The 17,123-nt window shown below is 39.3% G+C and overlaps 1 protein-coding gene across 6 annotated transcripts in view; it reads right to left on the bottom strand.

The window, feature by feature from the left end:
* Positions 1–17,123, bottom strand: part of LOC124159195 (leucine-rich repeat flightless-interacting protein 2) — a 54,670-nt gene that overhangs the window by 28,037 nt on the left and 9,510 nt on the right. For 2 of the 6 annotated variants that reach the window (XM_046534837.1, XM_046534838.1), the window contains exon 1: positions 250–627. The exons of 2 other annotated variants lie outside the window; for them this stretch is intronic. In XM_046534837.1, the coding sequence (XP_046390793.1) occupies positions 250–396 (147 nt within the window). In that variant the 5' untranslated portion in view covers positions 397–627. Of the gene's footprint in view, positions 1–249; positions 629–17,123 lie in introns of those variants that run through there. 2 more of the 6 variants (XR_006864917.1, XM_046534836.1) reach the window with 2 other exon arrangements.

The raw sequence follows: 17,123 nt of genomic DNA, 5'->3' as shown, positions 1-17,123 counted from the left end.
GCCGACGGGAACGTTGACACCACGAGCGAATCCAACATATCCTCTGCACTCGCGAAAGTCTCCGCGTTTCCAAAGAGGTCGCACCCGCACGCTGAACAACTTGAAATGACAATATTACGACGTCACCGGTGGAAGCGACGGCGGAAAAATCCAGTTCTGACGAGCACAACACATTCCCTTCCATCATCATGATCACACTTTCACGCAAAACGACGACAGACCACCAGTTGGCGTATTCACACCACTCACTTCGTCCACGCCCTTGCCGAGGTATCCAACGAGACAATCGTCATCCTCTTCTTCCTCGGGAGCCGGGCAACCCGAGAGCCTCTCCCCGGACCGGCGTCCGCGCTGGCCCGCAGACGCAACCTCCGACTCTGGGTCCTCACGCGACATCCCACCCGGGCTGGGGATAGACGGCACGGCCACACCCCTTCTCTCTCAAACACACACTCTCGCCGAACAAGAGGTCGGAGATTTCAACGCTCTAGCCACACATGACTAACAAGCACTTGAGTCTGCGACCGAAAATCCCAAGGAATTCCAACACCCCTTACTAACTCCTAACAGTCGGCAAGTTTCCTTGCCCGATAGGTGGGATCTCCGAGACGAAGATAAAATCCCCATTCCTCTTACACGACTCATGCCGAAGGAGGGGAGGGTTCGCGCGCCAGAAAAATAAGCGGGAGGGAGGTTTGAGGAGCGGAAAAAGTGGTACGTCACCAAGACGCACTGTAGTCCACGCGTCCCACTCTCCCCCCTCCTCTTCCCCTCCTCCGCCACACCCACCTCGCGAGGAATCTCACAGATGTCCCCTCTATAGACCCCCCACCGATCTCCCCTCCCCCCGCGTCGCATCCAAGAGACCACGTCACTTTCTGCATGCGATTCCCCTTCGCGAAACCACAAAATACTCCTCCCCTCGACCTATCCCTCTTTCTTTCCCTTCGCTCTCCCCCAGCTTTCGCTCCCCACGCCAAACCCGGGCGCACCTGAAGGTCAGGGCGATGCAAAGAAGGTGGAGGAGGAGTGGGAGAAGGCGGTCATGAGGCACCCACACCATCTGAGTCGCCACGCCCCCCTCGCCTCATCCCGAGGAACGGGTGGACTCGTGAGTGTGCAAGTGAGTAGGGGTCGAATGCAGGCCGGCGCGGGCAGAGCACAAAGAACCGCGAGGCCGAGGACGGAGAATATAAAGCGGTCACGAACTTCACCGTTTTTCTCGAATTAGAGCCCACGCATGAAATGGGTATGGATAAGCGAGCGAAGTTTTTTCACTGGATTGATTGATTCCACTGCTACGGACAGAGCGAGACGATAAAGCTGAAAATTGAACATTCATCTTCACATGTCCTCTTTTAGACTGATTTTCTTTATTCTGTCTCGTGTTACTGAATCAACCCACGCAAAAGGGGCAAGCCTCTTTAATGCGTCGACGTTTGAGGCAAAAAATGAGACCTTTTTCTTAACGCTATCGGTGCGATTAGGGGATCTCAGCATGCAAGTTTGGCCATTATCTGAAGACCATTTTATATGACGCACATAACTGGACAATCTAAAGCATGTACGAACATGCATTTCCAAAGGCATAGTGTAAATCTTAAATTGTATGAACGCATGAGAAAAAGCATGAACTCAAGGTGGCAAAATAGTCCCTACTCCAATTCCAAAATTATTGCTCGCCCAATTGTAAAAGCTACAAGATTGCTATCTCGCGGACCGTGTGAAGCAAGCTTAAGCCTTGCAACCGCTTCCCATAATGTACGAGAGTATTTTTCATAGGCACGGATGTGGGAGGTAAGAATTGCATTTAGATACAGCGTGCTTTACGTAGTTTGCCAGTTGTTCTCGGCGCTTCGACGACTGCGCTTGTCCATGCAGATGGGAACTTATTGTCACCGCAAGAAGCGCATCTGGAGATAAAATGGTGAGGCTCTTAGAAAACTTTATGCTGCATACATGCAATCAAAAACCAAAACCAAACAAAAATCAAAAAACCAAATCCTTACCAGCAATAAACCTGACAATGTAGCACAAAGCGGAGGGAGCAAGAAAAATCACCGTGAAATTCAGTTAACGCGAATCCCATCAATTCAAGCGCTTCAAAGTTCCTATTTTTCTCTATAGCTTCACGCTTTCATCGCTCATTACTGAGTGCTGAGTTCTGTCAACCATTATTAAAACCAAACTGAATTAATGACCGAGTATAATATCGACTAAGATTACATATTTAGAGATTAAGTTCCTATCGTCAGTTAAAAATTGATAGCTCGAGCTCACTACTTCATCTTCTCTATTATAAAAATAACTATCAACACCAGGGTAGACAAATAACATCATTGAATGACATGATATAATAGAATCACTTGCAAAAGAAACATCGCCTTATCATAATATCCAAAATGCCGAGGAGCATTTTAAAAGACGCAGACGAGCTACTACAGCAGAATATTGTAAAGACTTTTAACTGGGCAAACCTCTAACTGCTTGAACCTCTTCTAACCCCATAAATAGTGAATTGGAGCAGACTATATAATCATCTATCAAACTATCATCAATAGAACGTGAAAATAGCTATACGGTTAGATATCCCAAATATCAATAAGAGAATGACTTATCAAGAATCAGCTTACTGCATGCATCGTCACGTAAATACCAGTATAAGGTGACCAATCACTGAGATAGAACAGCCAATATCACCGCAGTGTTAATGAAAGAGGAAAAATAAGTCACCATTACTAAACCTAAAATACAAGCGATACATGGCGCATGGTTTAACGTTCCTTGCGACATAAAATTCTTCGAGACGCAATCCCAATCAATACATGAATGTAACTATTCCTACGGATGAAAATTAATTTCATAAATTACCCATCATTGTTCTAAATAAGCATAACGACTTTCACTACATCACACAGGATCAGGTTTCTCGCAAGGCTCCCTCACCACGAAAACCAAATGCAGCTTCAAAAGGAAGCTGTATAAAACGAACGACTTAAGATCACTAGCAAGGTCCGACCACAGATGGTCATTAAAGTAATTCCTGGAGGCGTTTAATGAGTGTTGGGAGCACACAAAAAATAATGGCAACAGCTTGATCAATGGTAGCAGAGGCGGACAAAAAATAGGTTTATCGCTAAACCTCACAATTGAGAAATATATCGAAGGAAAACTCAATTCACAGCATATAAAGTACAGTAAGAAAAATTAGAACACTTTCATTAAATTTACACGAGGATAAAATATTATATTATACGAGGATAAATATTATATATATTAAAAAAATATTAAATTTACATGAGGATTTTTAACGTTATGACACGAAGATTTGACGAAAGGTTTCAAAAATGTGAATTTTCAGTCCATCTTGGGATAAAAGATAAATCACCAAAGCTGAACCACGGTCTAATTATCCTTGATGCCGAAGAGTTAGAGCCATTCTTTAACACAATATTTTTAATATTCATGGATGAAATGCTACCGAAAGGAAGCAAAATCAACAATCTGAACGAATACGGTATGAATAAATACCTACGGTAATATCAAAGTAACGATGAATACCAATGCGACAATTATTATTACAAATATATGACTTAAATTATAATTAAAAACAACCCAAAAATTAAAAGACAAATACTGACAAGTATATCGAAAAAGACAATGCGGGAGATTTTTCAAAGGAGGAGTCACGTCTTCAATTTTGATAATTGAATCGTGAAATTCATCGTTGATTTGTATTGGACGTGATTAAGCCGAATCATTTAATATTTTCAGGAGGTATAGAGTTCGCACCCGAACCTGACCAATGGTATGGGACAACAGGGAAAGCACAGTGTGCTCACATTCAAGGTGGGGGCCGGTTCCTTCCTCAAAGCGACCTGACAGTCAATAAAACCGCATAGCGAAGAATTATAGCCGATTTGTTCACAGGCTTCACCGGGAATAAGCCAGAGATGGCACCACAACGCTCTACTCGCTAAAGAAGGAGGCGAACGGTCCTATTTGCCTCTTTAAATTAACACCAACAATCAACATCATATGTTTCTGAGCATCCCGAAAGTATAAAACATATTCGGCCGATTCCAGAGCTAATTAATAACTGCTATAAAACTCCCCTCAAATTCAAAATCATTCCTCGCCACTTGATAAGCCGTCAGTGAACTATCCGAGACAGCCGATCTATCTATCTTTATCTACCGATTCGATCGATGGATTTTTCTTCCTCATAGGAAAATCCACTAGGATTGGTAGAAAATTAATTGCGTATGCTTGGTTTCGCTATTTAGTGGGCCCTTTTCGCTTCTATAGCGTTGAGGTGTTTTTCCCCGTCCCCTCCCTTCCGCTCCTATCCCTTCCCAGAGGCGTCGGCGGGCTCCCATCGCGGCGGCGCCTCTATCCTTTTTCCTACCTCTCCAGCCCCTCCCCGGGTGATCGGACGTATAAGCCACGGGCTTGGTTTCCGGCCCCGGTGCGTTGTACCCTTAAGAGGGTTCACCTAGAACCCTCATAGTCTCTATTCGAGACAGCACCCCAGCAACAATTAATGGTCGGTTTATGCGGAATATACGTTTCAACAAAAATATTATAGATACAATGACTCGAAACAGAACAAGAACTACGAATAAAATTTTTTAAAACAGATTTCCGTTACTTCAATAGAACACGAAAATAAGTTAACCAAACTCTTCTCTCGAGCGAAACGCAAGATCTACTTCAGGCGCAGTACTCCTATCATTATCAATGTCTACCTAAATCATAACGGGAAAGTTTCCGATTCTTGAGAGAAATAATAGATTTTTCATTTTAGCTTCTTATGAGAAGCTCCTTTTACACATTAGACATAAGCGAGAGCAGGAGGTAAGGGAGACGACGAAGGACATCGAAGGGTTAACTAGGTCGCCCAAATTAACTAATTGCCAAGTGGACCTCCCTTTCGCATTTCAGAGTGCGCTCATTTTTCCGTTGGGCTTTATTTACGGAGGGGAACAATTTGTCTTATCAAGCGGGCGATAACTCGTGTCGTTTGGAATGAGAGCCTCAAAATGCCACGGAAGTGTTGGGTCTCGGCAAGCAGGAAGAGCGACTTAGCCAGCGGAAGTTAATGCCAAGCACAGCTATTAAAGAAAAAGGGAATGGAGACTAGCGATACGTTATAGAGACTTCATTTTGTTGCGGGCCTGAGGAATCTCACCAAATATTTCCCACGCGGGTCAAGAGCCGCCAGAAAGAGAGGCGATGTTTGTACCGTAAAGTGTCACGTTAAAATTCTCAAAAAGAAAAACGAACCCGGAAACGCGAGTTCAGCATAGCTCAACTCGTTTCATTAACTTCATTATTATTATTATCATTTCGCCATCGGCATCAGTAACTATCTGTCCACAGATAAGCAGTCTATACCTATTCAACTTTCGGATCATTAATTCATTTTATGCCGATATTATTTACAATGCCATCATTCCTTATATGTACTCAGGTTTTTATAATAGAGAAAACATTCTTTCATCATTAATTCATGTAACCACTCTAATTCTACATTATTCCTTTTTTTTCTCGTCTCCTCAGTTTCAATGAAAAACTTACTACCCCCAAGGAATTGCAAAATAAAACACCATCCCTTCTAATATTTACCAATATTCTTACAATAGAAACCTCCAAATATTAAACCTCACCTAGTCAGAACCATGCAGACAAAAACATTAGTTACCACACACCCCTGCACGTAACACCAAAATGAAAAATGAGGAGAGGTGCAAGGGCGAAAAAAACGTCGTATAATTTCGTTATTTATAACCACGGATTCACAATTTTCCAATTCAATTATCTTTAAATCTTATGTAACCCACCTTCTGAGTCTATTTATAAAAGAAAGCATTCAGTATCACTCGTAAGCGTTCATTGCTCTTGTAGACATCCAGAACATATTAACCATAGATGAAATAGCGTCCATATGTGCTACGTGATTGACTAAATCAAAGGTTTTGTATATGAGAGCATACGTAACTTTAAAAAGCATAGCTAATATTCAACGTAAATACATAAATATGCTGTATTTTTATAATTATTTCATTAATAGAAATATGAAGTTACATCTGCTCCAGCTGGAGTAAAACCCCAGGACAATGAAATGTACCTAAAAATAATAGAAGAAACAAAAATACACTAAGTGATACCGACAATGCGTGAAGATACTTAACGCCTATTTTATTGCAATCAGAATCTTTAGAATAAGAAATTTACTCTTCAAGAAGAACTTGCGCTGCAAGCAAGAACGCCTTGAAGTCCCATTTTATGATGTATAGATAACGATAAACGCAAGATAATGCAGCTATTTACCTACTTAGAAGCTGTAAAAACCTTTGCGGTGATAACGCTTATTGTATCAGAAAATCGTCCGGTCAATGCCATGACTATAATTGGGAGAATTGTTTCAGCATTCTAGGAAGATTTTTCACCGGGCACTACAAAACTTAGCACCTGCGTATCTTGCGTTCCATAATTCACTTCAATAGCCTTGAAGAATTATGTACACAACATACTTATGAAAATTTGGTGCGGTGGCAGTCACTAACATATGCAATTCAATGTAAAAGAATGAAATGAAAAGAATGATGCCAACCAAAATTGAAATTTAAAAAAAAATCACATTTTTCATGATCCTACACACGGTACTAATACCACACCACAAAAGATAAATAGTACAAATGATATGATAGAGAAACGATTTTACAGTTTCACTGATCAAACTAGCTATAAGGATGTCAATCCAAATTTCGATTATGAGTTACACTTCCTAACTGCCATGACAAACCGCAATCTCATTAAATTTAGGGATATCAATTACAATATTGACACTGACGGCTTAGGCGTAAAAATGCAACCTTCATTTGATAGACTACACAAAAAACAACGATCCACATCAATCCAGTAACGAAGAATTTGGATGCTGTTAATTTCAAAGGAGAGCCAATAAAGGTAAGCAAAATTCCTATCATTTACTAAAAATACCTCCTCCGCTGCAAAGAAGAAGAGCGGAAAAATAGCTCCAAAATACGCCAAAAGGTAAAATAATTAATTATTCTGCAACGAAGGGAAAAATTTACAGGCGAATTTTACTAATAGTAAAAAATATTGATAACTATTGATTTTCTCTGATTTAGGCATCATAAGTCGAAACATAAAGCAACAACTAACTTAAAGTTCTTCAATATCACTTTGATCAAGCATTAAATGGAATATTAATTAAATTACAACATTTATTTGCACCTGGCCAACAATATGACCATAACTATTTGTCTCTCATTTTAGCTAACGCTTAAAACTTCCTAACTCCAAGAGGACAGGCAGATTATCTGCCATAAAAGCTCAGCAATCAAACAGCATAAACAGAACTCAGGTGCTTATTCTTCTTTCATAATTACTACGGACGTACGATTAGATCTAACCTTTAACCCAGCAACATTGCAGAAAGAGAAACGGGGTGATCGAACGCGGTCGCTCTGCTGCACTAAGTAATTGAGGTCAAATATTATTGTGCATCCACACAACCAGGCCAGGGAAAATGGCCGACAGTCAACTCCAAACAACTACTATTCCGCCCGACAAGGCGAGTTTGGGTTTGTAAGGTTTGCACAGATATGGATGGCGTTTGGAAATCCCTTAGCCCTTCAAAAATGGTATTAGGGTCGACTATTTAGCACCGACATCTCTGTTTAATCCACGAATGCATATAAAAACAGTCGAGCTTAATTTCGGCGAAAAAAGAGCCATTACGCGTTTCTCCACCAACTTGGAAATAAACAAAAATGCTGCCCAATCTAAAATCTCATTGCTTCTAAGTTATGCTGATTCCGGGGAAAGGGTACGCAAACGCCATTTTAAGTTATCCAATCATGCTCATTGCACAACATAAAATACACAATACCTCAGACGGTGGAAAATATTAATATTTACCACTGTCTATACATATACTTTAAATGCCACATAAGCGTCAGTAGTAAAAATGGGGTCTCAAGCAATTGCATCTATCTTCTCGCACTCATTCATGAAATAACAACTCGGAATCCGGGGACAGATAATTGGAAGAACAAAAGCAGATGGAAAATAATGAGACATTGATGGGTTTAACTGGACTTTCTTTTCGTGTATCGTAACAATCTTCAACCAGAATAATTTATATTCGGGTAAAGACGGAGGAAAGAGAATTATCACCGCAAAATTACAGTGGTAAACTTGAGGCGATAAGAGGAATTTTAAAAAAGGCGTAAGGAAGCTCCGTCAGCCTTACAAGAGGTCGATCTTGCATTATTTTATCATGAGGATTTAGCCCTCTGACGATTTTAGTACGGTTTGATGCAAAATTGACTATCCCTGTCTGCGATTAATCACCTTTCGCTCATTTTTTCCCCAATCGACATCGGAAAACAGACGCTATGACAATATTATAAACTGCAAATGAGGCAGTCTTCAGTAAACCGGCAACTTGACCGAAATCGGTTCATTCGGCATGTACAGTCAGAACATTTTCTCCACACCGAATAGGGTGGTTTCCTTCATCAAAGAAAACGAAAGGCATTGATTGCGATTCGTTACCCACCATTAGTGTATTCATAATATACAAATTATTTTGTTTTAGAAATACCGGGTAAGACGAATGGCAATGGTCCATTTTTATCCTCATTTGAAAAGGGCCAGATTGGCGCCCATGCGATGCCACTCCACGTGACGTCACAGGGACCTAGTTTCTATAGGAGAAGATAGATTTCGTCTGAGGTTACCAATGCATGCATGAGGCGCAGAGCTCAGGGAAACATGTCTTAACAATCACTTATTAAAACTGGCTAAGGTCGGAAAGTTTTCCTCGTTTGATAAGTTATTAATAATCCTTATTTAAGCCAAGCGCTACCAGCCAGCAGGGTACTAGGCTACCCGCTAGCAGCCTGCGTCGTATCAGCGCTAAGCCTCGCCTCAAGGTCACCTCGCAGGGCGTCAACGGAAACTAGAAAAACGTCACGCGGAGAGACTTCCCGGCATTCATACTTAAGCGTCGCGTTTTCGCGCGCTTGAAAATTTTCACTTTTCATTTAATCACGAAAAATAGATATCGTCTTTTAAAAATCTTAAAGCGAGAAATACGTACTCCAGGATTAATAATCTTTCGATTTAGGTATAAAAAAATAATAGGAAACCACTCTATTCTACCGCGCATGCAATGACAATCTTACTATGACTACTCCAACATGAGCCAATACTTACACGCGCGATTACACTTAATAGCAACACGATCGTAGCCGCACTTACGAATGCGAAATTCGGTAAAAATTTATATAGGAAATACGTAAATAAATAACAATATAACCGCGGTGGGGCTCCCACAAATTTCACGCATAAAGGGCAGTTATTTCAAATAAATAACATAAAGAGAGAACATCTATCAATTGTTTCTTATTATATAAGCCTGAAGAATAAAAAATAGAGGCGGGAAAAATTCCTCTAACCAGATATAAAATTTCATTCCATCAGCATAAGGATCATTTTCAATAACTTTAATTTTCCCTCCCTTTCAATTAAGAAAAGATTTAACAAAGAAATATCACATTCAACTACTCAGGTATTCTTTACTTCTTCTTCGGGGAAGTTAAAAGCCCAAGCTGATATCACATCTCGGACCTTAACGAAAAATAAGTCTTTCAATAAGGAAGTGATATCGCTAAAAAATTGACGCTACCTCCAATTCGTCGATCGTGGTGGCATTACGTGTAGAAATGTACCCTATGAATCGCGATGCTCTGAACTGAGCTTATTCATAAATCATGGAATGTGCTACAACCACAAATTAAGAAGCTCAAGAAAAGAGCGGAACGATAAAATACACTTCTCGAATTACTGAGGGACTTTCTTGACGATAAAATAATTTTGGGAATCTTACATTGTCATTTCAGAATTAAACCTAATTCTTAAGCCTCCAAGAGTTTGAGTGAGTATGTTTGAAACTTAGGCTATTAAAAAAATCCCCGCAGCAGTTAAAAGATTTATTTACTTAGCGATACCGGAGGTGACTCGCATGTTTACAGGACGATACCCCATGAGATCATTTCCCCATGGTATCCTTGAATAGGACTGGAGGGGAGAACAGATGAAACCTTCCAAGCGAATGATTCATCAATTTTACGCTCAAAATTTTCTTTTGGCATTGCTTGGCATACTTAAAAATTCAAAAACGCGCCGTGATTACAATTAATAGTACACAAAATTCTAATCGGAAAGCGCCAGTACCTATCAACGATATATCAAAATGATATTTCTCAATTCGGTTATCTATTTAAAAGAATATTCCCACGGCTGGCGAACTTCACAGGACATCTAACACTCGTAACTTTCGCAGCTAATTGCATAGGCGGATCCAGGGGGGGGGGCACGGGGGCACGTGCCCCCCCCAGACTCGTAAAAATATGCTAGATTTTTAATACGGTCCCATTATCATTTCGTTCGTTTTGTATGACGAGGTATCCTTGTGCCCCCCCCTGAACAAAATCCTGGATACGGCCTTGCTTGTGCCCCTCCCAGAAAGAAATCCTGGATCCGCCCCTGGCTAATTGGGTATACCAAAAACTTGGGTATAACGACCTTGAATAACCAATAGATTTCTTCGGTAGCTTCTTCTTGGCTTGCCCAGACTTCCCATATCCGTTCTAAACAGGGTGGTTTCCTATTATTTTTTTACTGCCTAAATCGAAAGATTATTACTCCTGGAGTACGCATTTCACGCTCTTAGATTTTCGAATGACGATATCTATTTTACGCGATAACACGAAAAGTGAAAATTTTCAAGCGCGCGAAAACGCGACGGCTAAGTAGGAATGATGGGAAAAGTCCGTGTGACGTATTTCTGGTTCCCGCTGCCCCCCTGTGAGGTGACCTTGAGGCGAGGCTTGGGCGCTGATACGACGCAGGCTGCTTGCAGGTAGCAGAGTACCCTGCTAGCAGGTAGCGCTAGACTTAAATATGGATTATTAATACCTTATCAAACGAAGGAAGCTTTCCGACCTTGGACAATTTTAATAAGTGATTATTAAGAGATGTTTCCTGAGCTCTGTGACTCATGCATGCATTGGTAATCTCAAACGATGTAAAACTCCTATCCTCTCGTGTAGAAACTAGGTCCCTGTGACGTCACGTGGAGTGGAATCGCATGGGGCTTTTTCAAATGAGGTTAAAATTGACTATTGCCATTCCTCTAAACCGGTATTTCTAAAACAAAATAATTTGTATATTCAAATCGCAATCAATACCTTTCCTTTTCTTTGATGAAGGAAACTACCCTATTCCTATCATATCCTCCGCCCTCATGATCTTTAATAACGGACACCAAGGGGTAGCAGTGGACTTTTCGATATTGTGCTGTAATACTGAAACTGAAGATCCCTCGTTCAACTCCCAATCCAAGACCTCCAAATTCTGCATTATTAAACTTGAAAAAAATCTGGAATTTGGGGGATAAGTAGAAAATACCCGAGTCAACCGATGAAACGCAGCGGTTTCACCGGAGGGCACGAATAGCGAAGAACCCGAGGAATGATAGGACCGATAACAATTGCCACAGCTTCCAGCGAGAGTGAAATTCATGAAATCGGTCGCAGTACTGAGTGAGATGGGGAAGGTTGCCAAAAACCACCACATAACCATCCTAGAAGATGAACGATGCTCTCGCTCCCTCTCTCTCTGCCTAGCGTGGAACATAATTGACACGCTCTTTATCGAAATGTGTACGTAACATTGAAAAATGTACGAAGCCAAACTATGAATGACTGATTTCCAACAAGCGTATAAATCCTACTTTTTTTAGTAGCTTAACGGCTCGAAACTGACAATGAGATGAAATCTTGAATTAATCATTCGAGCAACATATGAAGCTAACCAAAATCGCATATATATACATGATTGTTTGCCCGAAGATCGATGCTATCATGACATTTACCAGGACCGAAAAAAGAGTAACCATAGACTTCCTATACGTCTGCATTTCATTGTCCGGCATGAAAGAGGCAGCGATAGTTACAGGTGAAGATTCCAAGCACTGAGGGTTTGTGTCATGCATCCACTTTTAAAGGGAACAATAAAAGTTCTATTATTGTTAGTATAGTCTAAAAAAAATCTGTAAGAGAGAGGAAACTAGATCTTAAGAGATATACACCTACACATATGTCTTCTAATCAGTGGCGGATACAGATGGGGGGCGCAGGGGGCGCGCGCCCCCCCCCTTGCGGGTCCGCTTTTATTGCCGAACATTGTAAAACCACAATTGTAACTTTTTTATATCACAAGATGGCATTGTCTTTTACATGTTTATAATCACTTTAAATAAAATTTTCATATACTTTGCCTGTGACTTGATCATCTTTTATTACGATAAAAGTAAAGACAACTCAAGATATGTTGCGCCCCCCCCCCCCCTTGAGTTTTTTCTGTATCCGCCACTGCTTCTAATATCCCTGTGGGGCGCAAGCCGCATCAGGAATAGGGTGGTTTTCTATTATTTTTTATTGCCTAAATCGAAAAATTATTAATCCTGGAGTACGTATTTCACGCTTTCAGGCAAACACCTGTGACGTCACGTGGAGTGGCATCGCATGGGCGCCAATCTGGCCTTTTTCAAATGCGTTTAAAATTGACCATTGCCATTCGTCTGAACTGGGATTTCTAAAACCAAATAATTAGTATATTATGAATACACTAATAGTGGGTAACGAATCGCAATCAATACCTTTCGTTTTCTTTGATGAAGGAAACTACCCTATTACGATGGGCAAACATGAAATATTTAATGCCGAACTGAATGAAAGGGACGCGGAATATAAGAAACTACAAGGCCAATAGTTTTCGTTCAAGTAAAGGTGAGACAGAATGCACCTTATCCCACATTACTTCCCCGTCACTTCCCCCTTTCTTACACACCATTATATAAATTGGGATATTCGGACCATGCAGGCTTCACCGGAAACAAAGTTGTCAATGGAATACTACAGATGATCAAAACATGATCAGTGACAGAGGGCAGACAGGTTGGTGGAATGTTAAATTCCACATTAGGAAAACACAAACAGAAAATACGGACTAGTAGTTAAGAGTTATAAATGAATTTAACTAAATTTAGAAATCTAATAAAACTGATTAATTATAGTCCCTTGTTAATTTTGGAAAAACAACCACCATGCACCATACAGCTGACTAAGGAGAACATTACACTTTCAATAACAAAATATTTTCCTAATTACTGAGACAATGCACTCTTATACTTTGAAGGAAATATACTATTATATTCTTTCTGCTTTTGGATAGGAAAAATGTTTTTGGCGAAAAGACATTCACCTCAACAGTCCCAATAATTATAAACTAAAAATCACGAATAGTAATAATTCACTCGAAAAGCCACAGACGCCATTAAATATCAGAGGGGAATTAAAAAATGTCATGGAAGTTGGCACACACACAAATTTATATTCAAGACATCAAAAAAGATCGTGACCTGAAACAGTAGAAATTGAGGGAGGGGTTCAACACTGTGAAAAGCACATTTTGGCAGGGAGGGAGCTGCAAGACGACAACAACATTCCACGCCCCTTTAGACGAAAGAGAAAGGAACTTTAGGGCATGCTTTGCTACCAACAGAAAAGTAGGAGGTGGATACATAATTGGGGAGGACCATTCACACCCACTTTAATTCACCATTTAATGCCTATGCTCTGTATTTTCATGGAAAGAAAGGATTTTTGGTGAAATATATTTCTTCACACAGCCACACACTTATAAGCCATCATTTCACTCCCCTCAGGATTTGAGTGGGCACCTGCTCCTAGTGTTAAATGCATGTATTCAAATTTTCGGTTATGATTATGCCGTTCTTCTACCAGGTTAATTGCTGCATTATACATGATTTCCAATATTTCCAGTAGTCGAAACTTGACTGGAATGCATCTGATCAACCAGCGATAGACCCATATAGCCTGCACAGTTAATAAATGCTAGGGAAGTCAAAAAATCTTATTTCATTCATATTTTTTCTCTACATATAACTCTCGGGCAACGGAAATCTTTCGATATTAGTCTACCACCACTAACTAATGCAGCCCGAAATTGATAAAAATCCTCGAATACATTTCCCAAACACTTAAAAACATACTATGAATCTGTAAAAAATAAGTATGGTAAAGATAATTATTACAATGAATAAAGACCCTGAATTGAAATGTGACGATATAATGCCAAAAACAGTTTTAATGTAAAAAAAAAATTAAGTGATACCATACGAATACTCAGTTGACAACACGATTTTTTTACGAAACGGCATAGTACGCAGTTGATTTTATTGCTTAGTTATATAGCGGAATTTACTTAACACAATTGTAATCGTTAAATAAATTGTAAAAATCAATTTGATGAGTAACAACAATTCTCATCCAGCAACGCACCTTCAATTTGATTCCCCGGACCCCACTGTAGGAGTATGGCACACCCAAAAATTATATTTTTTATTCGCCTAAATACAAGTGAATCGAAGCAACATTTAATGCACAACGATAAAAAGGTGCCAAGTATAGACTACATAATATTTAAAAATTTACAAAGCTAAGTCTCAAGTGAATGGTGATATTCAAAATCTATTTTCAGTCTTCAAATTGGTCCTCTTCGTTGATCTCCATAAATACGGAAGTTATTGAATAAACACTTCTCAGAATGTTAAGCTTTTGTTAGTAAATTGCAACAAAAGAAACATGAAAATTGCCATCTTTCTGAATAAGAATTACATATTTACCGCAATTATTCAATTATGCCATATGTTCAGTTCTATACATTCCCATCCAAAACATAATATGTTTGAGTAGAGGAGCTCATACTTTCCTCCAGAAACCCAGCCAAAGTAACGCAAATAACTCATGAAGTATACTAACTTACATGAAAAGGATAGCAGCCAAAACTTATTTCAACTCTTTGACATTTAAATTTTAATAATACATAGTCATAAATACCTTTCACAGGTGAAAATAAACTAATTTCTTTAAAACTACAATCTCAATGTAAATAATCACTTTTATAGGACTTACGAGAAAGAAATTTTGGCTGCAATCCCCAGCAGCAAAATCATCAACAATTCTAAGCCTGCACCTGATTTTGTCAGTGTGCCAGGTTTAAAATTAATTTTATTTAAAAGCTATATTAACCAAAACAGCGAGGGTAATCGTTTGCGTAATCGCAAATCAGCGAGGGTAACTTGCCAAACCTATAAACCCTTTGGGTTGGTTAGAAAAAATTTGATTCCAAGTTTGAAATGAAATGCTAACGTAGTTGCAATGATCGGGAACAGCTTCGCATGTGACGTCACTTCTACTCTACTTACAGGAGTGTAGGGGCGAGAGATGGGAATAGTCTCCTACATTATGATCCCCTGGACCCACGGAAGGAGATTCAGCTACGCTGGGAAGGTGTTAGTATAAGGTTGCTTCAGTCAACCATAAAAAATTCCATTTGTAAAAATTGAGATTTTAATTCTGTTTAAACCTGAAATTAGCCACTCTCAGTAAGTCAAGCTATGAGGAAACAAATATTTTTTTTTTCATTCCCACAACCTACAACATACATCTGGGATCATAAAATGCGAGATGTTAATGCTGATAGGGTAGTTCACTCAGACCCAGCATTGCAATGCATTTATACCTGTAGTTAGATATTTGGAAGGGGAGGATAAGAAAAATTATCTTCCTCATTCAGCCATTCACTCATAACTTCAAAATGAATAATAGAGGAAGTTACTGCCCAGTTTTCATAACTTGGCATCATCACAAGAGCTCATATACATTAAATCTTTCAAGGAGACCCCTCATTAACGGAAGGAATCACTTACAAGAATGCAACTAACAATGAACCACATGCTACCAATGTGTAAAGCTGAGGTGCAAAGAAGAAGAGGTGATATGCTCAGCTGGAGCTTGTAGCGTCATCAACTAATCTGCGAAAGGGTTATGGCCAACAATTTATCACTGAAAATTGCTCAATAAGTAGACAATGAATTGAGAAACAGAAATAAATGCATCTCTTTAGTTTTAAAACTACCACAATCAACAATTTTTTTAAATTCAAGGATATGAGCTGATATATAGGAAAAAATAAATAAAGGATAATTGCAAAAATGACAAGTGGTTTTGGAAAAAGAGTTTCAACTCATTATCTATACATATATTATAAAGCCCACTTCTGACCACTCACTCAGTCATACAAATGTTTGGGGTGAACGAGATGAGATATGAGAAAAAGTCTTATAACCGACCCCCTCTAAAATCGTTCGACACTCCAGGAAAAATTATCAATACACTAAACTTCCCTTTCCTTATCAATCTATTCATAAATTGAGTGTGGGGATTAGTTTAAAAAATGGCCACTAAATCTCCCTGGCAGTCCAGCGATCATTGGATGGAAGTTACAAACAAAACATCATGACAACAATTTTGTTTATGCAATAAAAAAGAAGCAGAGGTTAAATCGGAAAGGCAAAAAAGAAGACAAAAGAATTAAAACGAAAAGATGAGAAAGATAAGGTAGGAAATTACATATTATTTTTGATTAATTGCATTCAATATATAAGATTTTGGTGCTATCAAAATCAAAAGTGCGGTGGTTATTAATTGCATGGTTAATGCACATAACTTAATATTATTTTTAAAAGATAATTTGAGTTGTGAACTATAGTTCCGGTCTTGTTGCCGGACAGGGTAGTTTCCTTCATCAAAGAAAAGGAAAGGCATTGATTGCGATTCGTTACCCACCATTAGTGTATTCATAATATTCAAATTATTTGGTTTTAGAAACCCCAGTTTAAACCAATGGCAATGGTCAATTTTAACCTCATTTGAAAAAGGCCAGATGAAAAAGGCCCATGCGATTCCACTCCATGTGACGTCACAGGGAGCTAGTTTCTACACGAGAGGATAGGAGTTTTACATCGTCTGAGATTACCAATGCATGCATGAGTCACAGAGCTCATGGTAACATCTCTTAATAGTCACTTATTAAAATTGTCTAAGGTCAGAAAATTTCCTTCGTTTGATAAGGTATTAATAATCCATATTGAAGCC

The sequence above is a fragment of the Ischnura elegans genome, chromosome 5 (assembly GCF_921293095.1).
Source record: "Ischnura elegans chromosome 5, ioIscEleg1.1, whole genome shotgun sequence".
Lineage (NCBI taxonomy): Eukaryota > Metazoa > Arthropoda > Insecta > Odonata > Coenagrionidae > Ischnura > Ischnura elegans.
This window is presented reverse-complemented; position numbering and strand designations above follow the sequence as displayed.